The 26,609-nt window shown below is 48.1% G+C and overlaps 1 protein-coding gene across 6 annotated transcripts in view; it reads right to left on the reverse strand.

Moving 5' to 3' along the window:
- Nucleotides 1–26,609, reverse strand: part of CACNA1B (calcium voltage-gated channel subunit alpha1 B) — a 313,833-nt gene that overhangs the window by 13,679 nt on the left and 273,545 nt on the right. For all 6 annotated transcript variants that reach the window (XM_054284411.1, XM_054284410.1, XM_054284409.1 and 3 more), the window contains 8 exons: nt 26,265–26,356; nt 24,468–24,618; nt 22,957–23,084; nt 15,756–15,852; nt 8,332–8,440; nt 4,393–4,500; nt 2,373–2,482; nt 1,086–1,213 (listed from right to left, as the gene is read on the reverse strand). In XM_054284411.1, the coding sequence (XP_054140386.1) occupies nt 1,086–1,213; nt 2,373–2,482; nt 4,393–4,500; nt 8,332–8,440; nt 15,756–15,852; nt 22,957–23,084; nt 24,468–24,618; nt 26,265–26,356 (923 nt within the window). The remainder of the gene's footprint in view (nt 1–1,085; nt 1,214–2,372; nt 2,483–4,392; nt 4,501–8,331; nt 8,441–15,755; nt 15,853–22,956; nt 23,085–24,467; nt 24,619–26,264; nt 26,357–26,609) is intronic.

The raw sequence follows: 26,609 nt of genomic DNA on the forward strand, positions 1-26,609 counted from the left end.
GTTTCCCTATTAGAATTATCTGGGATGTTTAAACCTCAGCTGTCTGTCACTAAAAATCCACAGCACTCATGATCCAGAGGAAAATCACCTGCAGAGCAGGAAATGGGAATTGATTAGGGATCACTGTCACCAGGAGTGTTTGGAAAGCCCTCCATGAAGGGATCATTTCCCCAGAGACAAAATGCGTTGTGGCAAGCACTTGCTGCTGCCCAGTGCCACAAGCTTGAGGGCTGAATTTATTCCCAAGGATCTTTGGCCTCCCAAAACCTCATTGCTGGAGTTTGCTTGGTTGTTTTGCAACAGTCCCAAATTCCTGTGAGCAAACTCACCCTGGGCAGCTCCCAGTGAGGATTCATGAAGGAAACACCAAGATCCCAACACCACCAGCACTGGGATAACCACAGCAGGAGCAGAGCCGCCACATGAATTGTCCCAGCCGTGGTGTGAAGGGGCTGCTGGCTTTGGTGTTACCAAAGCAGCAGTGGTGGAGGGGGTGACCCCGAGGTGGGATGGCTCTGGAGGGGGCTCAGGGGTGACCCCAAGGTGTGGTAAAATGGAGGGGGGTCAGAGCTGACCGCAAGGTTTGGTGGCTCTGGAGGGGCTCAGGGGTGACCCCAAGGTGTGATGGCTCTGGAGGAGCTCAGGGATGACCCTGAGGTGAGGTGGTTCTGGATGGGGGTTGGGGTGGCTCTGGAAGGGGATCAGGGGTGACCTCGAGGTGTGATGGCTCTGGAGGGGCTCAGAGGTGACCCCAAGGGTGGCTCTGGAGGGGCTCAGGGGTGACCTCGAGGTGTGGTGGCTCAGCAGTGACCCCAAGGTGGGGTGACTCTGAGGTTTGGTGGCTCTGGAGGGAGGTCAGGGGTAACCCCAAGGGTGGCTCTGGAGGGGCTCAGGGGTGACCTCGAGGTGTGGTGGCTCAGGGGTGACCCCAAGGGTGGCTCTGGAGGGGCTCAGGGGTGATCTTGAGGTGTGGTGGCTCAGGGGTGACCCCAAGGGTGGCTCTGGAGGGGCTCAGGGGTGATCTTGAGGTGTGGTGGCTCAGGGGTGACCCCAAGGGTGGCTCTGGAGGGCTCAGGGATACTCACAGGGCTCCCCCGTTGTTGAGGGAGGCCGAGCTCTTCTGGCGCAGGAAGGCCTTGGCGTTGCTGAAGGCCGCGGGCTGCGTCTGCTCCAGGGTGGCCTTCAAGGGGTGGAACAGGGACACTGGCCCGGGCTGCCAAGCACAAGGGAGAGGTGTCAGAGCTGGGATGGGCTGCAGGGCTTTTCTTACTCTGTGAAAAGTCCACTTTGCCACCCTGGGACAGCAGAAAGGCCACACTGGCCTGGGCACAGCGGGGAGAGGCTGTGAGGGACACCTGGTACAAGTCAAGCCCTGTTGCAATCCCCCTTCCCCTGAATGTTCTCCCAAGCCCTGCTGCAATCCCCCTTCCCTCTGAATGTTCCCAAACCCTGCTTCAATCCCCCTTCCTTCTGAATATTCTCCCAACTCCTGCTGCAATCCCCTTTCCCTCCAAATGCTCTCCCAACTCCTGCTGCAATTCTCCTTTCCCTGTGAATGCTCTCAAGCCCTGCTGCAATCCCCTTTCCTTCTGAATATTCTCCCAACTCCTGCTGCAATCCCCTTTCCCCCTGAATGTTCTCCCCAGTCCTGCTGCAATCCTCTTTCCCTCTGAATGCTCTCAAGCCCTGCTGCAATCCCTTTTCCCTCCAAATATTCTCCCCAGTCCTTTTTCAATCCCCTTTCCCTCTGAATGCTCTCCCCATCACCAGAGCACAGCAGTGAGTCCCCTAAGGATGTAGCCAGAGGGGCAGTGCAATTCCAGTGGCTCTGGATGGATCTGGTGGAGCCATCCATACGTGGGACAGATCTCCACCCTGTGCTGGAGATCAGCTGGATGCTCATCCTAAAAACAACAGCTGTTTGTCCTACTGGAAGTGACTGGGCTTTCAATGCCAGTTGTGTGAAAATATTTTCTAGAATTTGTAAAAATTAGAGCCAAAATTACTTGGAATAATTCCTATTTTCAAAAATAACTTAAGCCTTCTATAGCCAAACTACCAGCAACTTTCAATAGTTCTTTAGTCTCACAAGGAAATCTTCTGGTGTGCCCTAGGCCACTTTTTAACAAAGCATTTAGACTTTCAAAGATCAGTTGTCATTTTTTTAATGACAAGATCTTTAAAGATCTTTCTTTACTGGAAAAGGCAACTGCAACAATTTTTTTAAAGTATTTTTTTAGAGAGAATTTCCATTTTTGAGCCAGCATTTTGAAACCCTGCCTGGAAGAGCAGCCAGACCTTCTGGGTGAATCCTGCTGGTGATTCTTGTTAAAGCTGCCCAAGAGGGAGGATGGAAAAACCCCTTTTTGTACCTGGCACAGGCCCCCGGGGGGCTGGACTTGCTCCCTGCTGTTCTTATTCTGCTTGTAGAAGTCAAATATCATCAGGGCTGCGTAGACCTTCCCCACAGTCATTTCATCAGCTGCCAGAGCATGGGCAAAACACAGCAGAGCCATTCCAAGGATGAAGAGAAGACAGGAATAAGGGGAAAAAAAAACAAACAACCAGAAAATGGTGAAAAACAGGGAGAGGGAGGAAGCAACATGAAAATTTTTAGGAAAAAATAACTTATTAATAGAATAAATAATAATTATCAATAAGAAATTATTTTATTAATAAGATAAATAATTATTAAGAATTTTTTTATTTTATTAATAAAATAAAATTGTATTTTATGAGAATAATGAGGCAAAACAGACACAGAAGAGTAGGGGAAAGGAAAAAAAAAAGAAAAGGTTACAACAGATTCTTCAGCTCTTTGCCTGTTGCTGCTTTGCCTTGGTTTGGAGCTCTCTGTGGCAAACACAGGAATTGTGTAGGAAAAACCAGGCAGGAAAACTCAGTGGCATTGTCAGCACTGCTGAGAGAATTCCTAAATTCATCCCAGACCCACCCCAGCCTTACCCCTGCTTCTCTGAATTACAGTGAGTGGGGTATAATGGGTTAATATACATTTAAGGGATATTTCATTTTTCCAGATGGTTTTTTCACCCTCAGAGCCATGGGACAGCCCTTCCCTGCCCAGCACTGGAGCACTCACCATGGCAAAAACTGGAGCAGCAGAGATACAGGAATCAAGAGAGGAGGGGAGGGAAAGACTTCAGCAGTCACTACCCACTGATCTGCACCTCCTCAGCTCCCTCATTTTTCTTAATTAACAATGCCTTTATTATTCTATACTGCTTCTCATTAATCAGGAACCCAGAGCTAATCAAGAGAACAGCAAACTCCCCATTTTCTCAGCACTTTTGCCCAGGACATCACCAAGTAACACAAATGCTTTTAACCCCCAAACACCTCACATCTGATTCCCTAAGTCCTCAGCAAGCTTTAGCTTTTCTTCTCCCCATTTTTCTGGAGCTCAAATGGCAAAAATTGCTCTCCCACCTTGCAAGGCACAGCCAGGAGGCTGCCAGAACTGGGGAGGAGCTCTGGGAGAGGCCACACAGAGCATTGGTGTCTTCTGGGTGAGGTTTGGGATTTGGGTTTTTCTGTGCACAGGAAATCTGCAGCACAATGAAGTCCCTGCCTGGAGGGGAGCTCAGCTCTCCCAGTCCCTGTGTGACAGAGCCAGGGCAGCACAGCGACTGCCAAGGAGCCCAGCTGCCCTGGGTGTCCCTGCTGCATCCTCCAGGTGACACAGATGGGGCTTGGGACAGAGCAGGCAAGGAGGGAAGAACCTAATCTGGAGATGGATAGAGCAGGCAAGGAGGGAAGAACCTGTTCTGCGGTTGGACAGAGCAAATGAGGAGGGAGAAACTTAATCTGGGGTTGGATAGAGCAGATGGGGAGAGAAAACCCTGATTTAGGGTTGGATAGAGCAGGCAAGGAGAGAGAAACCTAATCTGGGGTTGGATAGAGCAAATGAGGAGGAAGAAATCTAATCTGGGGTTGGATAGAGCAGGCAAGGAGGGAGAAACCTAATCTGGGGTTGGATAGGGCAAATGAAGAGAGAAAAACCTAATCTGGGGTTGGATAGAGCAGATGAAGAGGGAGAATCTAATTTGGGGTTTGACAGAGCAAATGAGGAGGGAAACACCTAATATGGGGTTGGATAGAATAAATGAGGAGGGAAAAATCTGTTCTGGGATTTGATAGAGCAGACAAGGAGGGAAAAACCCAATCTGGGGTTGGATAGAGCAGGCAAGGAGGGAGAAATCTAATCTGGGACTGGATAGAGCAGATGAGGAGGGAAAAACCTGATCTGGGGTTGGATAGAGCAGGCAAGGACAGAAGAACCTAACCTGGGGTTGGATAGAGCAAATGAGGAGGGATAAACCCAATCTGGGGTTCCTGGGTGTCTGGGATGTACCCAGTGCTTGAAGCACTTACGTTTGTGAGGAGGCACCAGCAAATCCAGAGTCTTCTGGGACAGGTTGGGCCAGACCAGCGAGATCTCCTTCCTCAGCTCAGCATCACACTGGTGCTGCTTCACACCTCCTGCAGCCAGGGAGGGAGAGCAGAGCAGAGCAGTGAAGCCCTGCCCTGGAGCACATCCCACTGTTTGCATCCCCCTTTCCCTTTCCTTGAGAAGGGTGAGCCAGCACAGCCCTTCCCTGCTCAGGGAATCTGTGAATTCTCCATGACAGAAGTGCAGGAATCCAGCAGGACCAGCCTTGCCTCACCCTGGGCACCCTGAGTGTGAAAAATGCATGTATTTTATGATTGGCTTTTCACAAATATTAAAATGAATATTACATGTGTTGTGTCAGAAAGTAATGCTGTATTAATTCTCTTAAGTACTGTGTTAAATATAGTTTTAGGTTATAAAAAATGTTAAAATAGAAACGATGCTATGTAGGATACTTTTTTAAAAGAAAGGACTTGCACTGAGATAGCAGCCACAGGACACCTAAATCTTTCAGAGAAAGAGAATTTATTGCTCTCTGATCAGAAGAAACTAACTTCTTCCCGCCTCGAAAGCACTGTCAGGATTCAGAGGAAGAAGTTGATGATGACCAGGCAGAATCCTTTGCTTGAATGGAATTTATGCATCATGTATGAAGTGTATGAAGATGCAACAGACTATTGCTTTTAAGGGTTAATCCTTTGTTAATGGGTGTCCTTTTTCGGGCTCGTGCTGCCCAAAAAAGCTACCTGGACATCCATAACTCTTTGTCCTTATTGTCTCATATTGTCCTAATTCAATTTGTCCAAATTACTATTACTCTAATTGTATTACTATTTTTATAACCATTTTATTACTACTAAACTTTTAAAATTTTAAAAACAATTGATTGGCATTTTTCACACTGAGCAGTGACCTGGGACTTAAATTTGAGCTCAAACTTATTCCATGCTTAAACTGCAGGTGCCTCTTCCATTGAGGAGTGCCTGTGCAGGCAGCAACACCTCCCAGGTGGGATGGAAAGGAGTCAGACATGAATCACTGTGGCAGTGTTCACAGGGGTCTGAGGATGAGGGAAGAGATGAGGATCTGACTCCATGTTTCAGAAGGCTGATTTATTATTTTATGATATATATTATATTAAAGTTATACTAAAAAAAAAAATAGAAGGATTTCATCAGAAGGCTAGCTAAGAATAGAAAAAGCAAAGAATGATAACTAAAACTTGCGTCAGACAGTCTGATCCAGCTCACTGTGATTGACCATTAATTAGAAACAACCACATGAGACCAATCACAGATGCACCTGTTGCATTCCACAGCAGCAGATAACCATTGTTTCCATTTTGTTCCTGAGGTCTCTCAGCTTCTCAGGAGAAAAAAATCCTAAGGAAAGGATTTTTCAGAAAATATCATGGCTACAAATCACAAAATCCCATAACCACAGACTGGTTTGGGTTGGAAAAGACCTTAAAGATCCTCTAACCCAACTCTCTGCCATGGCCAGGTTCACCCTCCACTGAGCAGTGTCCTGATGGATTACAAGTCCTCTTCAAACTCACCAGCTCTTCCCAAAACCCCTGGCAGTGAGACACAAATTCAGAGTTCTACCCTAAGGTAGAGCAGTGCCAAAGCCAGCCTAAATGCACACGTGGAAAGTGATTAAAGGCTGGGTGAGCCCCAGGCCAGCTCCCAGCTGAATTCCCCTCACAGCAGGTAATTAAAGAGTTCATCTGAATGACAGAGATTATTTTTGTAAGAGCAGAGTGAGGGAGGAGGCTCTGGGTACTCTGTTACACCGTGGTTTGAACTCCCACAAGGGAACTCATTAGGGAGGTTTATTAAGGGGCTGTTAAGCCCGCTAAAGACTCAATTAAATGTAGCACATGAAACCTATTCAAAGGGAGCTCAAAACAACAAAACAGGTCAGAACCTCACACCCCAGAGCAGAGCTAAACCACAGAAATAATCCAGGGTATCAGCTGAGTTCTCCTCTCTGGCTCCCTTCCAGTTTTCAAAAGGGTGGGGGGAGATTTTCCAGTCGAAAGAGGCTGACAGGTAACCAGAAACTGAAAATTAAACAAACTCTCAGCATCCTTAGCTAGGAGTTATTCCTGAAATAAGGTGCTGGCTCTTAAAGTCACAGGAAATCCTAAAAAGCATCTGTAGAAACAAGTGATGCTTGTCTTGATGCTACTTCTCTGGGGAGGCCCAGGCACCTCAAAATTTTGTCCTTTTCCAGCAATGCCTCCCCGAAGCATCACAGGCAAAGTTTAGGCAGCGCAGGAGGGAGGAGATTAACTCGGATATTTGCACTGGCCTAAAACTGCTTAGTAAAGCACAGCAGCCTAACCCTGCCTTGCCCCTGCTCCCAGGAGCCTGGTTCCCTCTTGTTAACTTTTAAATTAGGTGTAAGAGTGCTTAGGGCAGGCATGGCTCGAGTGTGACCCCAGGCAGGCTGATGAGATGGGGTAACGACCCAGAGAAAAGGCCGGTGCGTTTTGTTACACTGCAAGGTTTAATTGGGAGCTGAGTAAACGCCTGATTAACCACCTCAGTAATTCCATTTTATCTCAAGGTGGAATGTGCTGCAGGGCACTTGCAGTTCCTGCCTTGCTGCCAGCATGGAAGGGCTGGAATGGTTCAGAGCCGGTGTGGAAACTCATTTCTGATTCAGAGCAAGGAGGATACGTCCTGGGCTTCTCCTCAGAGGGTTCTCAGCTGGGATGGGCAAAGATTCCCACATTTCACCGGCACCCTAAAGGCACAGGGATGCTCAGGACCCCTCTGGCCTCTCCCCAAGCTCCCCTTTGTGGCCACTTTTCTCTGTAAAGAGAAAAGGATATTCTTTCTACAACTTCCCAAGGATATTTTCTGTGATTCACATCCTCTGAAACTCAGAGAAATAAAAAACAATTCTTATCTCATTTAGTGCTCCTGTGTTTTGGAACAAGTGGAATGCATTGAGGAAGACTGTTTACCTGAAGGAATTTACTTGATTAGATTCTGGTTTTGATTCACTGACCTGTTGAATCCAGGTGTGTGTGTGAGGACAGTCACAAAATTCTGTGCAGTTGAGTACTTTTGCAGATTCAGTTTGGATGCAGTGTAATATAAAATAATATAGTATAATAAAGTAATTAATTAGCCTTCTGATATCAATGCAGTCCTCTCATTTTCTCCCCAGACATCAGGGTTGCCTTGATTTACCACACTCCTGTCCTCAGGTGTTGGCATGGGAAGATAGGAATCCCACCTGGGGCAGAATTTCCATGGTTTTGGGAGGACACCAAGCCCACAGATTTCACTGAATACTCTGAGCTGGATGGGAGCCACAAGGATTAAGTCAAACTCTTCAGTGAATGGCCCAGCCAGGGATAAATCTGTGTCCTTGGTGTTCCTGGCACTTTGCTGGGACCAGCCAAGCCCATCTTGTGGTCAGGAGCTGGGCTGTGAGTCAATGTACCCTCAGAAAACCCCAATTTTCTCCTGGTTTGATCTCCAGGTGACCCAGCCACCCTGCCCCTCTCACCTGAGGCCAGTTTGATCTCCAGGTGACCAATCCACCCCCTCCCTCTCACCTGAGGCCAGTCTGATCTCCAGGTGACCCAGCCACCCGGCCCCTCTCACCTGAGGCCAGTCTGATCTCCAGGTGACCCAGCCACCCTGTCCCTCTCACCTGAGGCCAGTCTGATCTCCAGGTGACCCAGCCACCCGGCCCCTCTCACCTGAGGCCAGTCTGATCTCCAGGTGACCCAGCCACCCTGTCCCTCTCACCTGAGGCCAGTTTGATCTCCAGGTGACCCAGCCACCCCATTCCTCTCACCTGAGGCCAGTTTGATCTCCAGGTGACCCAGCCACCCTGTCCCTCTCACCTGAGGCCAGTTTGATCTCCAGCTGACCCAGCCACCCTGTCCCTCTCACCTGAGGCCAGTTTGATCTCCAGGGCCGTGCGGATCAGGGCCATCAGCGTGGAGGTGAAGTGCACAGTTAAATCCTCAGGGGAGATGGGCATGTTCATCCTCACCAGGCGCTGGGGACAGACAGGGCTGGCTGTGAGGAAGGCCAGGAGTCCTCCCCCCACCCTCACCTGCCCATCTCTGAACCCCCAAAAGACCCAAAATACGAACAGGAAGGAACTTTTTGTGTGCTGAGCTGAAATTCTGCACATGGATGGCAGCTCCTGCCCAGGAGTGGGTTTGGGGCAGAACCTCAGTGGTTTAATGGGTGATTTGCCAGCACTGCAATCCTACAGAGCTCTCCCAAAAAGAAGCCAGGTGGGGAGGCTCTCATCCCATTTCCTGACTGTCTCCAGTGGTGTCTGCACCATCCAGATGTTGGAACTCTGCTGAGAATTTCAGATTTCTGTGCTGCCAGGCACTGACCCCCAAGAGAACACTGCATTGACCTGAGGCTGTGGAGAGGCTTCCAAAATGGAATTACAGAACTGGGATTGTGGGTATGGAGTTTGAATAATTATGAATTCATATTGAATTATGAAGAATTATTGAATAATTATATATTATTATATATAATTAGATAATAATGGAGTTTGAGAAGTGTGTACTATCACAGGGTGGAAAACTTATTAAAGTTTTAGAATATTGTCATATATATATATATATATATAGCAAAATGGAGGGTTTAGGGCAGAGGCTGGGCCTGCTTCTTCACAAGTTTAAGTACTATTGTGTAATTAGATAAAAAAGTCCAAGAAGTCCCTGGGTGTGGATCTGCCTGAGCACAGCCTCAAAAACCAGTGGCAGCTTGGCCTTGGCCCTTGCTAGGGAGAGAATTTCATCCCATCTGAAAGCTGCTTGGGCTGTTATTTACATCCTTCTGTCTGGCCAGGAACCTCCTCTGTGTCTAACAACAGCCCCAAAGGCTGGTGGAGGTGCCAGCTGCACTCCCCTGTGGCTCTGGGCACTGCAGCAGTGGGCACAAGCCTGGCACTGTGTGCAGAGATGCAGATTTTGCTGCAGCCTCTTTGCTGCCCTGGGCAAAATCTGCAGCAGAAACTCCTCAGCTGATGGGAATTCTCCTGCTGGGGAAGGAGAGAATGGTGCAGGTGAGAGCAGGGAGCTGCTGGAGCCTCAGGGCTCAATGGGAGCCCCAATTGCTGCTCCTTTGTTTCCCCAAACCAAGCCCTGGCTGGGGCACAAAGACTTGGCCAGGTTTTCCATCTCTGGGATAAGCTCCCTGCTTTGAGAATCTTCCAACTTCTACTTCCACCTTCCCAGATGTATGGACTGAGCTGCCCTAGAATCCCAGACTGGTTCAAGTTGGAAAAGACCTTAAAGATCATCTCACCCCACCCCCTGCCATGGGCAGGGACCTTTCCCTAGCCCAGTTGCTCCCAGCTCTGTCCAGCCTGGCCCTGGACACTTCCATGACCTCAGGGAGAGCAGACCCCAGCCCTGGCACCTTCTGGAGACAATTCCCACAGGGGGACACTTGTTGGTGCTGGCATGAGCAGACAGAGAGCACAAAGTGCTGGTCCAGTGTAAAATCTGCTCAGAGGAGCTGAAATCTCCTTGTTCAGCCTTTTACACATTTTCAGCTCTCACTGCATCCTACAGGGACAAGAGACCACTGTAACAACGTCCCTGTCACCTGAAACCTGGGACAGACCCTTGTGCTCTCCCTCACAGCATGCCCAGAGGTCATTCTGTGTGTGTGCCCAGCCACAGAGGGAAATCAAAGTTCAGCGTCTCAGTCAGTGACAGTGACAAGTGCTGGCAACACCACGGGGTTTCTTCTGTTCACTCATGTCAAATGAAACAGGATTTAATTCCAATTCTGCCCTCAGCACACAAAAAGTTTTAAAAAAACCAAAAAAACAAAAAAACATCAATGAGAGCCCACAGTTAGCAATCACAGAGTCCCAGAATCCCACTGGAGTGGGAGAGAGGGAAGGGATGCAGAGAGAAAGAAGATGCATGCAAGTGAAGAACAGGCAAATGAGGAGCAATTCCCCACAGGAGAGCTCTATCCTCACAGAAACCACCCCCAAAAACCACTTGGGCACATCTCAGGTGTCCCCAGCTGAATTCCCAAAGGATACAGACGCACAACACAGGCCACCCACAGCTGCACTGAGCAGTGCTCTCCTCCTCGATCTGAGCCAGGGACGGAGGATTTAGGGGATTTTCCAAGGGGATTCCCACTTTTGGAAGTGTGGCTGAGCAAAATCCACATTTTGCTGCAAACAGGCACCTGGAAGAGGCTCCCCCTACCCCACCTCTGTGCCCTCCTCCCTGCATTTCCCTCTGCACTGCCATTTTCTCCATCCCAGTATCCAGACTGGTCAAACTGGTCACTCAGACACCTCCAGGCCACTGGAATGCCCAATGTGAGAACCCAGCAGGGAGCAGAAAGGGGGGGTTGAGGTGCTCAGGAAAGGGAAGCTGGGATGGAATGAGTCCCTGTGTCCCCTCAGGTGCCAAACTGGGATTCACCTCCCTTTGGACAGCACTTGAGGAGATCTTGCCCTGCCAAGGGGAGCTGCAGGTTACCCCTTCCAGCTGCCCATTTCTTGGCCAAAAAAAGCCATAAAATAAGAGAGAAATGTCTCAGAACCTGCAGCAGCCAAAGCAAACAGGCCTCAGCTAAAGCCACACAAGATCCTCTCAAAAACAGGGAAAATTCCTGTCTTGGAAGCCCCTGGCTTGAGAAAATCTCTTCTTTAAATGAATATCTGGCATGTCAGAGAGCTCCTGCTGAGGGTGGAGCAGCTGGAAGAAAAGAATTGATTCATCATAGATCCAAAACAGCTTTGCCACCATGGCTGGGGAGGTGAGGGAGGGTTGGGCGAGGCATTGTCACCCCACAACCCAAATCAATGTCCCAAGTCCCCGTGGGCACCCAGAGGAGCCAGGAAGGATTTGATCCTGGAACATTTTCTGGTGTGTTTTCCCAATGCCAGAAATGCATTTAATTCCTCTCCATTTCTAGAGGTTCAATTTAAAAGGAATCCAATTGAAATTGGTAACATTTTTCAAACTCAAAATATTCTGCTTGACCCAAAATTTCTCCTTGAAAAATTCAATCCAGAACTTTTGATTTTCATCCTGCACCAGGCTAGCAGAGAAAACCTCAAGTTTTCTCAAAGACTTAGGGACAAGAACGTAGGTTAAAAAAAAAAATTGAAAAAGTTGTTTAGAGTAATAATGGGAAACATCATTTAAAGACAAGGAAAAAAAAAAGGGAAAAAAAGGTGGAAATGGTTCCCAGGAGCCCCGAGCTGCCAGGACAGGAATCCCCAGCCCCGGGGAGGAGGCGCAGCCGGCAGCAGGTGGAGTCCCCGCTCCGCTCTGGGATCCCTCCCGCGTTCCATTAGTTGGATTTGGAGCTCGTTAAAGCTCCTGCAGGAGAGGGCCCCAGAGGCAGCAGCACCGCCGATGTCTCCGGCGTCTCATAATTAACGCGGTGCTGATAACGAGCGGCTGATTAGAGGCGGGGTCGGGAGGCAGCGCTCGGGGCGCGGGGTCCGGGCGCGGTCAGGAGGCGGCCCCGGCGCTGTTTAATTGGGAATTAACAAAGGCAGCGCTAACGAGGAACCAAATCTCTGTGACAGGAATAAATTCACTTTCAGTTTTGCTCAGGAGCTGCTTGGACAATGGTCCAAAAGGCAGGGAAAAGGTTGGAGGAATAGGTGAGAAATTCATCCCGGGATCAAAGGTGTATTGCTGGATTCCAGCCTGACCCAGAAAAAATTACTACACCCTAAATCCTGTTTCCTGGCACATTTCCAAAAAGGAGCACACAGTGCCTGGAAAACTACTGGCACCCCGACAGATTTGAATTATTAACAGCACCCCATCAGCCTCTGGGACAGGAACTGCTCTGGGAATGATCCCCAGACAGAAATAAATTCGAGACAGTGGGAAACGAGGTCGAGTTTGGTGAATAAATTATTTGCTATGAATAATTCACCCCGACCTAGTTGGAATGATTCTATGTGGTTTAATTCTGCTGGTTTTGGAGAGGCTCTCCACGGCTTTTATCCCTCTCAGATCATCCCAGGAATCACAGAATCCCGGGATGGTTTGGGTTGGAAGGGACCTCAAAGCTCGAACAGTTCCACCCTCTGCCATGGGTGAGCAAATTCTAAGACAGCAGTGAAGGCAAAGAGATTTTCTTCACCCTTTTCATCTGATGGGATAGAAAAGACTAAAATTCATGGCATCACAGAATCATTTAGGATGGAGAAGACCTCCAAGACCATAGAGTCCAAACACTGATCCAGCCACCAACCACTGACCCATATCCCCAAGTGCCACATCCACATCTGTCTGGTTTTAAATCTCTCCAGCAGTGGTGATTCCACCACTGCCCTGGGCAGCCTCTTCCAGGGCATGAAAACTCTTTGTGTGACAAAATTCCTCCTGATGTCCAGTCCAAACCTCTTCTAGCACAGCCTGAGGCCGTTCCCTCTGCCTGGAGCACAGCCCGACCCCCCTGGGCTGTCCCCTCCTGTCAGGAGCTGTGCAGAGCCACAAGGGCCCCCTGAGCCTCCTTTGCTCCAGGCTGAGCCCCTTCCCAGCTCCCTCAGCCTCTCCTGGGGCTCCAGCCCCTCCATGTCCTCCTCACTGTGGGTGGCCCAGAAGTGAGCACAGGAATTTGGGATTTCCAGCCTCCTCCCCCAGCCCCGTGCAGGATAGAGCTCCCTGGTGCACCTCGGGCAAGCAGCAAAGCCACACGGAACTGCAGAGGCTGGTCACGCTGACCAAGGAGAACAGTTGAGAAAGGGGAACCAGAAAACAGCAGAAAGGAAGGACAGCAGCCAAGGAGGCTGCAAAGAGGGGAAAATCCAAACAAAAACCAGCGTGGACGTGCTGAGAAGGCAACAAAGACATGGGGAAAACACACAAAACCTCTGACAAGGACTGGGGAAAGTAGACATGGAAAGAAAAAGGGGGGATATGTGGGGCAAAAGAGCTTTTGCTGGACAGAACAGTCAGGGGTTTAAAAACCAGAGGGACAGGGAGAAAACAGGGCAGAGACAAAGCCCTGGCTGCTGTTGGCACTGACTGAGCTGCTCCTGCAGGAGCAGGGGGTGATGTCCCTCTGCAGGCTCTGGGAGGGGTCGGTGCCCAGGGGGATTCCAGTGCCCTCCTGAGTCTCTCGGGGGGATTTCAGTGCCCTCCTGAGTCTCTCAGGGGGATTTCAGTGCCCAGGGGTATTCCAGTGCCCTCCTGAGTCTCTCAGGGGGATTTCAGTGCCCTCCTGAGTCTCTCGGGGGGATTTCAGTGCCCAGGGGTATTTCAGTGTTCTCCTGAGTCTCTCAGGGGGATTTCAGTGCCCTCCTGAGTCTCTCATCACTTGGGAGCAGATGTCACACAAGTGACACCACGGGGGACACCTGGCAGGAGCAGGGCAGGAGGTGCCACATCCCACCCCAGTCATGGAGGCAGGTGCCCAGCACCAACCCATGGACGTGCTCATGGAGAAATGGAGGAGGGAAGGAGCAGAAACCAGTCCTGGCTCATGAGGGGTTAATTTATCAGCAATAACTGGGTGAGAGATCAGCCACAAGTGCAGCTTTAATCCATGGGGGAAATCCTGATCTTGTCTTAAATCTGTATTTTGTAGTTCAGGACTCTTTGATAAGGGGGAAATGAATGTGATCATCTCCAAACTCAGAGAAATCCAATGTTCACCCAGACTGGAGCTATTTGAACCCATCTCTGCCTCTGCTTGTGACACACACACACAGTCCAGAAGATTCTTCTGAAATGGGGAAAAATTAATGATGTCTTTAAAAAATCAGGAGTCTGGGTTATAAAAAGAAGCCATTCCTATGTACCCTGGTTCTGTGGGTTTGTTCTGTAGGGACAGACAAATTAAAGGAGATATCAGGAAATTCTCAGGCTGAAGAAATGCCTCTGGGCACAAAGTCTGCTATGAAAACCAGCCCAAAATCTTATTTAAAACGCCAGTTTTAACACATGATCTCTTTATCACCTTTTGTTTTCTTCCTTTTTGAATTCTACAAGATTTAGGGGGGAAAAATAGTTTTATCCTTGTGGTACAGCCCCAGAGCAGATCTGGTTGCCCACCTGCAAACACCTCCTTTCAGCAGGACACAGATCTCCTAAACCAATGGAAGCTCACAGGTGGCAAATCCTTGGATTTCTGTGGATAATTGGTGTCTAAAATAGCTGAGGCCTGGAATTTGGATCTAGTTGGGTTCCTCAAGCTCAGTTATGGTGGCCAGAAACAAATCAAATACAGCAAAGCCACCTCACTGGAGAGATTTAAGCTTACGTTTCATTTTCATTTTATTTTAAATCCTGGAAGGATCTTGTAGGAAGATTTATCTGAATTTCTTCTTGCCTGAATAAATCAGCCCCAGGTTTGGCTTGAGCCTCTTAACAAAAATCTTGGGTTTATTTGGTCTCAGTGAAAAATCCCTCAGTACAGGAGAGGCTGTTGTGGTGTGGATCCTTTGGGTTGAGTTTTGGGATTTGGGGGTGGCTGGAGTGACACCAGCAGCCAAAAAATCCTGCTGGGTTTGATGGATCCTCAACCACACCAGTGATAAATAGCTCTGAACAACCTCTCCCTCTAAACTGTGAGGTTCAGGGGTGAAACTTCCAAGGAATCCCCCTGGAAATGGAAGTCTCCAAGCACCCTGAGAGTTGTTGGGAGGCCAGCCTGGCCTTTACTGCTCCATTTCCATCTGAATTTCCAGCCAGGCAGCAGCCTTTGGGATAGAATTCATTCTAGTGGCTCAATTAAAAAGTTTTGCCAAATCAGCAATAAGCTGGAGTGATTTCTCCATCTCCCTGTCCTAAATGTTTTCTGTTAAAGTAATTTCTTCCACGAGGGTGTTTAAGGAGCCCTTCTGGTGTTGTCTCTGTTTAATTGCTTGCTCACTCCTACAGTACTGCCTACTCTAATTACTCCAGTCTAATTAAGAGGAGACAAAAACAACATTCTACTGGAGGATTAGTGAGACAAAGAGCCCTAGGAAGAAAAATGGGGATCTAATGGGGGGTAATTTCCTCATTAGCATTGTCCCTCCCCAAATTAACCTAAATGGGAGGAGAATGAGAGAAAAGAGAGAGAAACACTGACAGAAAGAGCAGAGACATACTTAGAAAGACAAACTGATGTGCCAGAGTTTCAAAGACCAGAAAAAAAGTTACCCCCAAAAATTATACATATATAAATATATAAAAATTAAAAAGAAAAAAAAAATCAGAAGATCCAAAATCTTGCTTGGAAAGCAGAGAAAGCACCAGAAAAGTCCAGAAGAACAACACCAATGCCACAGAAACCCCACTTGAGCCACGGCACAGAAAGCTGGTGGTTGGGCAGGAGTTCCTGGGGAGGTTTTCTACCTTATAGGCAACACGAGCTGGGCATTTCTTCCCAAGGCCTAGAGGTGGGGACATGTGTCTCAGCATCTCATACATGTCTGTGTAACTGATGCGCCCGCTGGCACCACAGGGAGGGAGGCAAAAGCGCCAGGACACAGAAATCCCATCGGATTGAGGCAGGGAAAATGGGGAAGGGGTGGGGGAAAAGGCAACACAATGGAGCAAATGAAAAGGGGGAGAGAGAGAGAGAAGGGAAAGCAGACAAGAAAACAGAGATCTGGTTAATCAGATTTCTCCGGGAAACAAAACCAAACTCAAGAGGTGGGGCAGGAGAAAGGAGGCTCCGCTTCCGTTGCTGTTTCGGTGCCCAACGTCTCCTCCTCCTGCAGGGGTGGCCCTGGGAATGATTGATGTCCCCTGGGGAATGACTGATGTCCCCTGGGGAATCCTTGATGCCCCTAGGGAATGCTTGATGCCCCTGGGGATGATTGATGTCCCCTGGGGTAGAAGGGGTGGCAGGGCTGGGTTTGGCTGGCTGTTGTGGGGTGGGGATGAAGGCTCCCCCATCACCCCCCAAAGCAGCCAGGTCACCATGCCAGGGAGAGCTGGGGGCAGAGTTATGGGACAGGGCTGGGGGAACACAGCCCAGCTTTCCTGCCAGGAAGCAGCACTTTGGGTTTGGGTGATGGGACAAGGGAGGAGTCAAACGTGGGGGAATCGTTGAGGGATGCACTGGGACTGCTCCCACTCCCAGCTGAGGCTGGGATTCTGCAAATTCCTGCTCCAGTAAAAGCAGAGCCCAGCCCTAGCAGGAGATGGGAGGAGAATCTGCTCCTCCCTCACTTTTGGCAGGGCTTGTTTTTCACCAAGCCATCCTCAACTGGGAATTGCAGAGGTTTGGGAAAAGTCGCTCAGAGCAGTCCATTGCTGAGGGCATCTCCCTTCAGCGCTCGATGGAAAAATCCCGGCCTGAAAAACAAGGGGTGCAAAACAGCAAGAAATTCCTGCTTCACCTTTTTGTTCCTGTTGGAACTGGGAACAGAACTGTGCCAATCTCCTTTTGTTGTCCCAACTGCTTATACAATGTGCAAATCTCTGCTGCCTGGCATCTGAGGAGACCCAGGGATGTTATTAATTAGAGTTTCACCCCTGGAAAAGCAGGATAATGTCCTCATCTCTATACCAACAAAGAAAACCTAAGCACCCATTTAAACCCCTCTTTCTGAGCAGGAACCTTCCTAGCAGCCCAGTGCCCTGACACACATCTCAGTTCCTATGTAAAGCTTTGATGGAGGAGGAGGAGGAGGAGAGAACTCATCCAGCCCAAAACATCTATTCCTGTCCCTGGTAACTGTGCAGATAAAATCCCACCCTGCTCTCCCAGCCCAGAGCTGATTTGGAGGCTGCTGAGACACAAAATCAAAACTGGAGCCAGTGTCCTCCCCTGGCTCCTTCCTGCTCCTGGGCTTGGGGCCTCTTCTTCCTCAGCAGAGCTTCTGAGCTCTTAGTCCTCACTCAGGTGTGGGAAACACCTGAGCTGGAATGGAGAATAAAAGGAAGCTCTGGGCTGGCTGCTTCCAGCCTTCTCCTTCATCCTCTTTTTTCCAAGAAATTCCCTGCCTGCAACTGGGTCCCCACTGATGCCCATCCCATGCTGATTTCTCAGCAAGATCTGTCCCAAATCCTTCACCTGGGCTCCCAAGCACAGGAAACTCTCCCTGTGCCATGAGCCGGAGCTTTCCCTGGGTGTCCACCACAGCTTAGAGACATAATTTAACCCCCAGGCCATCTCTGGCTGTGGCACCATGGAAAACTCATCCATCATCCCTTATCTCTGCCCAGATCCAATGGATTTCCAGCTCAGGAAGTTGATCACTCAACAATGCTACAAAGCCAAACCAAAGTTGCTGCTCCCTGGAAACCGTGGGATGCCATTTCTCTCTGGAATATATTGAAGTGCTGGGATGATTTTCCCCAGGACTTCCCAGCTGGAGCTGGCAGGATGGAAGCTGGAGGGTTCCCTGTCCCATAAAACTGCTTGTCCCCAGCCAGCTGGGGTGTGGGAGGAGACAGGGAAGGGATGCATGGAGGAGGAAGGAGGCAGTCAGTCAATCATTCCTTTTTTCAGGCAAGGGATTGGTTACTTTACACTTTCTGTTCTCTACTGGTTGCATTTGCACTCGGGGGAGGGAAGAGGGGAGAAAAAGAAACAGAACCAGGACCAGAGATGCTGGAGGGATCTCTGAAATTCCAAACCTTGTAGGCCACCCTATGAGGGCACTTCTTTCCTAAGCCCAGGGGTGGAGCAATTACACGTAACAAATTGTACATATCCTTATAATGAATGCGGCAACTGGAAAGGAAACACCAGAGGTTATGACAGCAAAATCCAACAGGAATCAGCTTTTCCACAGGGAAACAGGGAAGTATCAGCTTTTCCACAGAGAAATAGGAAAAAAATCAGCTTTTCCACAGGGAAATAGGAAAAAAATCAGCTTTTCCACAGGGAATCAGGGAAGAATCAGCTTTTCCACAGGTGAACAGGACAAGTTGGAAGGGCAAAACATGCTGAAAAGAAAGGTTAGTCTGGAAAGGAAGGAGCCACTTTAACACACAGAGAACTTCCAACTGCTCACCCAACCTGATATCCTTGGATTTTCCTCTGGGAAACCTTCAGTGCTGTGTGGAAGGCTTCCCAAACATTTGGTTTCCTTTCCCACTCATGTTTTAATTCCCTGTCCTGAGCATCAGCCTTCAGACTCTGCTGCCCAACACCCAGAGCCTGCAGGCCACAAAGAGCCTCTTTAATGGATTATTCCTGGGATTTTATTACAGCTCTTCAATGGATTATTGCCAGGATTCAAATTAGCTGCTTTAAAACCTTGGGAACCTTTCCCTCCCACTGTCACCTCCTACATAACCCCAGCAGGGCCATTCCTGGGCAATGAGGAATTTGTTGGGAGAGCAGAAAGTGTCACCTCCAGAGCCTGTTGGGCATTGGCACTGGGAAAATCCTACCTTCAATACCAGAAGGAGAAATCAGACACCTCCTGGAAGCTTTATGGTCAGTCTCATTAACTTCCCACAATAATTTCAGCTAATTAAACAGCAGGATTGTATTTCTCAAACTTTTTTGTATAACCTAGGTGAGAAGAGCCGAACTTCAAAACTACCTCTGAAGAAAACTGGAATGCTTTGGTGCCTTAGGTTAGAAATGGGGCTGTGTGTTCTATCCCCATCTGTCAGAGCTGGGGCAGTTCTCTGCTGGCCATGGGGCAGTTGTTTCTTTCTCTCTCCCACAGCCAACCCTCCCTCCAGGAGATCTCTGCTGTCCATGGCCACTGAGTGTCCCTGCAGGGCTGATCCCATTCCAGCATCCCATGGGGATTGCTGGATACAATCTGAGATTCTGGGACACCATACACAGCCTTTCCACTGGATTCCCAGAAGAACAGCTGCCTTTTCCACTGGATCTTCAGAGGAAGGCTACACCTTTCTACAGGATCCCTGCTGCAGCAGAGCCACAGCTGGCACTGCAAGAGGGCTGAGCCCCCATGGGATGGGGCTGGGACACCAACCTGACACACAGGGGGGCAGGTTGTATTCAATGGTTTGTTTTATTTGTACTGTTGCATTTGTATTTTTAATTTTCCTATTAAAGAACTGTTATTCCTATTCCCATATCTTTGCCTGAGAGCCCCTTAATTTCAAATTTATGGTAATTCAGCGGGAGGGGGTTTGCATTTTCCATTTCAAGGGAGGCTCCTGCCTTCCTTAGCAGATACCTGGCTTTTCAAACCAAGGCATTTGGCCTCTCTGTATTTATTTTGGTGCATTCTGTAAAGAAGGCTGGAATGTTTTGGGAGAACTCTTTCAGTGTTGCTGCTTTTTAGGGTGTGAAGAATTAAGGTCTATTCAGAGCCTTCTCCAATCAAGTCCAAACTGTGAATTTGAGAGCAAATGGAACTGTGCAAGTCTTGGCTCCAGGCCTAATCATGGGTCTAAAGAGGTTTGGGTTTAACTGAGGCACCAAGTTTATGCTTTCGTTACAATTTTTGAAGGATTCTGGAAAATTAGGGTGAGGAAAATACTGGAGAAAATTTCCCTGAGCTCTCCAAGATTCTGTGGAAGTCTGGAAAACCAACAGATGCTTTGCCTTGGGAGATTATGGCATAAAATCAGGACAAAGAGGGATCCTTTTCCAGGTTCAGAGAATTCCAGAATGTTTTGGGGTGGAAGGACCTTAAAGTCCATCCCATCCGTGCCATAGCAGGGACACCTTCTACCATCCCAGGGTTCTCCAAGCCCCTCCAGCCTGGCCTTGGGCACCTCCAGGGATGGAGCAGCCACAACCTTTTGTTTAAATCTGATTTTCCTCAGCATCCCATTATCCCAGAGAGCCCAGAGCTCCCTTGGGAGCACCTGCAGCTCCTCCTGAGTGCTCTAGGACAGCTGATGGCACTGGGATGGCCAGAGCAGCATCACCAGTATCTCCATGGGGTGGGCACTGGAAGAGGAATAAAACAGATAAAGAACTCACTTTCTATATGTTGAACAAATAAAAGCTCCTAGAAACCAAATTATGTTTTCTTTCCTTGTTCATCCTTAAATCCTGTTTTCCCTACTTTCTTAATTAACTCCCACCAAACCACCCTGGGCTCCCAATTTCTCTCAGTCCCTCTGTTTTGTTGGTTTTGTTTTTTTTTTTTTTGTGAGCTCAAGGCTTTTTGTCACCCCCAAATGCAGCAGTTTTGCCATACTCCCCCCTAGGGAGGGTGGCACAGCTGGAATAACAGCTCCTAACTGCCTTTTTTACTTCAATTTCAATGTTTTTTTCCCTAGAAAAGTTGCCAGGGAGTTGGATTTTGTAACAAAACCAGTGTTAATATCAGAAATAGGGGTAAAATACACATTAAGTTGTGTTTAAAATATTATCTATATAATAAAAATATAACAGTTGTAGAGTATCTTTCATTGAGGGTCTCAAGCTAAGAAAAATGGATAAACACTGTAATTCCATTTTCCTTGGGATAATCAAGAAGAGACCTTGGGAGAAGTGATCAGCTAGTGACCACATTCAGTTCAAATCATGGAATAATCGAATAATAAAATCAGTTGAATTGAAAAAGACCTCTTAGATCAGAAAGGTCTTAAATCAAAATTATTGAAAGCTCAGTTCTGCCTTAAAGTGTGAAAGGATTTCAGATTTGTGGAGATTTTAGTCCCACTTCTGAAAATGTGATTTCAGTGGAACTGTTCACACTCAATAACTTCCCACCAGAGTGAAAAGGAAACAGGGTTAGAAAAAAAAAATAAAAACAAAAAACCAGAATTAGCATCTTAGTATGTGACATTTTCTGCATTACCAGCTCTGTGAGTGGAAAGTTTGGCCCCCGAGTGACTCAGAGTTAATAGAGCGAGAAATCTTCCTGTAAACTCACTGCTGGTGCCTCTTCTGGGTGGAAAGTTCCTGAATATAAACATTAAAAATCCACATTGATCCCATTTTCCTCCTTGCAGGTGTGTTCCTCCTCCCACGGATGTAAAGCCAAGGCTGTTTTTCTAAGGAGCACTCCCGAGTTTTCAGCTTCATTGAGATTTTTTTCATTGAGGATTGGATTGGAAAAAGGGAAAAAGAAAAGCTATTTGTGCCTACTAAATCCCCACAAAGGATTTGCTGTGTCACAGACCTCGTGGGGATGAAAATCTGCCTGGAGATTACAAGCTGGTAGTAAGTGTGGAGTAAATATTCAGGTTGGTAGTAGGGGTGGCTTGGAGCAGTTCAAATCCCCCACAGTTCAGAGAAATGCAGGTTTTTGGAACAAGTTTCCATTTAAAGTTAGGCTAAATCATTTGAAATGAGATTTGAAAGCAGTTTAATTGCATCCTAGCAGGGAGTTTGAGATGTTGCTTATCCAAATACTCCCTGCCTCTGTCTCTGCTGAAGGGAAACAAAAAAGAAAGGAAAGATTGGAAGAGCTGGAGGCATCACAAATCCAGAGGAGATTCATGGCAGGGAAGAACTCACAGGGAGGAAAAAAGGGATCCAAAATTAGCAGAGCTTTAAATAAACAAAGAGTCTCCCAACAGGCAAATTCCCAAATAGAATATCAAGGAATTACTGGGACCTGGGACAGAGCATCCAGAAATGAGAATAACCCCATCACCAGGGCTGTGGTGCAGCAGTACAGAAAAGCAATTTATTAAATCAGTCCTGCTCTAGAAGTGGTCATTGGGCAGGGCCATTCCCTCAATTTAAGAAAAAAATCCTTAATTTGGGGTCTGTGCTGCTGCTCCACTGCCTAAGCCCAGTGTGCAGGTCCCCTGTATCTTGGAAAAAAATAAAATTTAAAAATAAACATTGTACAGTGTGAGAAAACCATCCCCTCCTTTAACCCACTCATAAATCAGGAATATTTTATCAGAGAATTAAATATAAAAGTTAAACACTTCCAAACTTTGGCCCATTTCATTTTATCCTGATAATTTTGCACATTTTATAACCTCCACTGCAACTCCAGAGCTAAATATTACTGAAAAGGCCAAAATTCCCACGTAGAGTTTGATGTCACTACAAGGAGGCTTCCAGGAGGAAAATGTTGTGTTTAATGAGGAAAGGCTGTTTGAAAAAATCCCATTTATTCAGGAAACCACCCTAAGGCAGAGGAGCATCACATCATTCCCTGTGGGAGCGGGTGGGAGGATGGAGCAGGGCCTGCAGGACCTGACTCAGATGCAGTCTGAGGTGTCTGCACAGCATTTGGGAACCCACCAAGGTGGATCTCAATTAAAACAACGCTGCACAAATGAGGTGTGAACCTCTCCCACTCCCTCAAGTGCTGCCAACAGCCGGAGATTTGCGGATTTGCATCTCCGGATGGGATGCAGGAACCGAAAGCTCCTTTTGGAAGTGCTAAATCACTTTTCTCCAGGGCCATTTAGGCGGGCTCGGGGGAACTGAGGCTTTAATCTGTTCATTTTTGGCTGCGCTTCGCTTGCAGGGCTTGGCTGTGCGGGAAGAAAACGCCCTTGCAGTGACACCAGCTCTGTTCCTCTCTAGCACTCAGGGAATTACAGCATTTAACAGCAGTGGTACCCAAATCCTGGGGCTGTTAAACGGGCTCTGAGCGTGCTCAGGTGCAGCATTACAGCTGCAGTGTCCCTCTGTCCCTATTCTGGTGTCCCTCTGTCCCACCATGCTGTCCCTGCGTCCCGCACGTACCAGGCTGCCGGGTCGTACTCCGCCCACACCCGCACGAACTCGTCCAGGTGGTGCGGGCCGAGGATGGAGGAGTCCCGGGTCAGGTACTCGAAATTGTCCATGATCACTGCCACGAACAGGTTCAGCATCTGCGGGGATGGGGAAAGAGGAGCAGAGAAGGGAGGGGAGAAAGAAGGGAAAGGAGAATGCAGAAGGAGAAAATGGGAACGAAGGGAGAGGGGAGCAGAGAAGAGAAGGGAGGAAGGAAATGGGAAAGGAGAAAGGGGGAAGAGAGGAAAAGGGAAAGGAGAAAGGAAAAGAGAAAGGAGAAAGGAAGGGGGAAAAGAGAAGGGAAGGGGAGGGGAAGGAAAAAGGAAAGGGGAGGGGAGAAAGGGGAGAAGAGTAAAATGGAAAGTAGGGAAACGGTAGCAGAGAAGGGAGGGGAGAAAGGAGAAGGGAAAGGAGAATGGGGAAGGAGAAAATGGGAAAGAAGGGAGAGGGGAGCAGAGAAGAGAAGGGAGGAAGGAAATGGGAAGGGAGAAAGGGGGAAGAGAGGAAAAGGGAAAAGAGAAGGGAAGGGGGAAGGGAAGGGAAAAAAAGGGGAAGGGAAGGCAAGGCAAGGGAGAAAGGAGAAGGGAAAGAAAAAAGGGGGAAGAGAGGAAAAGGGAAAGAAGGGAGAGGGGAGCAGAGAAGGGAAGGGGGAAAGAAGAAAGGGGAAGGGAGAAAAAGGGAAAGGAGAAAGGAAGGAAAAGGAGAAAGAGGGAAACAGAAGGGAGCAGAGAAAGGAGAAGGGAAATGAGAAAGGGGGAAGAGAGGAAAAGGGAAAGGGGAAAGGAAAGGAAAGGAGAATAGGGAGGAACAGAGAAGGAAAGGGAGAAAGGAGAAGAGAGAAGGGAGAAAGAAGAGAAAGGAGATGGGGGAAGGGAAAAAGGGGGAAAGGAGAAGGAAAATGGGAAGGGAAGAATGGAAGGTAAAGAGGAAGGGGAATGAGAATGAGAATAGAATTTTAAAAATTAAAACCTGGTAGAGAAGCATGCATGAGTTCCATAACTGGATGTTTCTACAAGGAGCAGCCTCACCCCAGGGAGAAACTCTTGGAACACAGCACTGGATTCCTGGGAATGCCACTGCTGCCTCCTCCTCTCCTGCCCATTTTTCCACAGCCCCATCACTGGTGCTGCCTCCAGCATGATCCAGCATGATCCCACCTCAGCAGATCAATGAAATGAGTGTGATGCTCCCAGGAAAGGCTGCTGAACTCACACATTGTCCCACGGTATAAATCAAGCCAAACCCCATTAATGCTTAATTCCAAATGTTAGAACCCCTGTGAGAAGAGAGATAAACCCTTTCCCTTTAATGACTAAATGATCTCTTTGGGGATTTTATCAGCAGGATGATAAATGGGGTTTAGCTAAGCTGGCTTGGTGGTGTCTAAATTATAATTAGGGATGAGGAGGAGGCACAGGGGTGAGGAGGGTTTGGGGGATCCACAGCAGCACCCCCACTTTGGGGGCTCAGGACTGACTTACCAGGAAGGAGCAGAGGAAAATGAAGGACACAAAGTAGAAATAGGCGAAATCACTGCCACATTCCTTTTTGGTGAGGCCAGAGAGGGGGTCACAGGCTCTGTTGCTCAAGCAGGACAACATGATCTCGTGCCAGGCTTCCCCCGTGGCACTCCTGCAACACAAGAGCAGAGGCTGAGTTTATCCACCCCTCCCCATGACAGCCACCCTGCAATAATACTGCACCCAATTAACCAAATTAATGAGGGGGAAGGTTGTGCCCAGGAGCAGAGACTGTATTTTTATACTGGGAGTTGGAACAACTCATGAAAAGGAAAGAACAAGGAACATTTCCCTCTGTTACAGGGGGATAAAAGAAACCTGACGGGCTCAGGTAGGCTAAAAGCTTTATTGCTTCTGTGGAGAATAAAACCAAATTGATTTAAACAAATCTGAGTAAACAGAGTTTAGATTGTTGCCTTTTGAACCTAGCGCTGGCTCTAAAGCCAGTGCAGGGGATGGGAAATGAAACCAGGCTTTTCCACTGGAATCTCTTATTTCCTTTATCAGGCAGATAAATTCCAGCATGGGCTGGCTGGATTTGGGTCTCTTTTTCATCACAGTCTCCTGGATGTTCTTTACCTGTTTCCTCCTCCCTCCCTATTTCTTATTTTCCTAATGAGAGAAAAGAGCCAAAAGGAAAAACCTTGGAGTCCCAGAGAGTTTGTCCTCAAAATAAAGAAGTGCCTGTGAAGTGCACCCTTGGTTTGGAAGTCAGGGATTCTCCACATGCACTTACTCTGAATTCTTGCTTCACTAAATTTTCTGCTTCCCAAAATTCCTTTTTTCTCCTCAACATTGAGGGGAAAAAAGGAATTTTGCCTTTTATTCACAAACTTTGGGAAAACTCAGTGCTCCATCTAACCTGGAATAACTTCCAGGCTACTCTGAATTACAGCAGATTTTCCCCCTGGTGCCTGGGTGCTAAAGGCCCATTCCCTTTGTGGGGAATTGTGCAGAAACCAGCTCCCATCCCAATCCTCCTTCCTCTGCTCCTCACTCCCACTGCTGCGGGGTGGGTGACGGACCACAAGGCTGAATAATGACCCAGTTTTATGAAAATTCAGTGTTCTGAGCCCAGGGATCATTCTGAGCTAGAGATGGCTAATTCCATTTCTGTCTGGCTTCACAGAAACTCCCAGGCAAGGATCCAGCACCAAGCACCACAGAATCCTTGGAGCTGAGCCTTGGCAGGTTTGGAAGGGGCTGGTGTTCACTGAGGGGTCTCCACAGCTGGATGAGGAACATCTCTCCCAAACTGCCCCAAGCTGGAGCAGGGCTTGTTTTGCCAGGTCTTAAAATGAAAATCTGTTCTTTAATTGATTGGTTTTCAACTTGAAAATGCTTCATTTCCAGGCAGGACGAACCCAAAGGGAAACACCTGAATTCTGAAGGAGAGGTGGGGTTGGTGTAGGAGCTGGTGACTTCTGGTTAATCAGAAATTGCCAATTAAAGCAATTCTCACTTAAAAAAAGGAAAAATTAACCAAGTTTCAGGACAGGAAGGCCATCAATCAGTTAAACCATCAGGGTTCTGATCTATATTCAGCTTCTGCCTGAGTTGCCTTGGGGGTCACAGCTCTGGGTGACACTTTGTGGAGGGGCTGAATCCGATCTGCTGAGGAGGAGGAAGCAGGAATGGATAATTTACACAAATCCCTATTTTAAAGGATGCCCAAGTCTGAGCAGCTCAACTGGCACCTGCACAAAGATGTTTTTGCTGTTCCCACACAAATCAGATGGTGTTTTATCCTCCCCTTACCTGAACAGGAGCATCAGGGCTTGGAGGAAGGTGCGGAAGTTGTTGTGCCGATTAATGGAGGTTTCATCATCTAAGGCAATGTTCCCAAATACCTGCCAGGAAAACAGAAGGGATTCAGCCAGGCATATCAAGTAGAGCTGGAAAATAAGGCAGGGAAAGAATTTGTCCTTGTTTAAAGGCTCTCAAAAGCTGGAATAATTTCTGTGCTGAAAAGGGAGATAAAAATGTGTTGCGGAGATTAAACACAAGATTAATGTGCTTTGTATTCACAAAGGTCCTCTCCAGCAGTTCAGCTCCATCCCAGGCAAAGAAAAGTTTATTATTCTTCTCAGGAAGGTGCAGTGC

Source organism: Melozone crissalis, unplaced genomic scaffold, assembly GCF_028551555.1.
Source record: "Melozone crissalis strain CALT ecotype California unplaced genomic scaffold, PUWL_Pcris_2 ptg000041l_1, whole genome shotgun sequence".
Classification (NCBI taxonomy): Eukaryota; Metazoa; Chordata; class Aves; order Passeriformes; family Passerellidae; genus Melozone; species Melozone crissalis.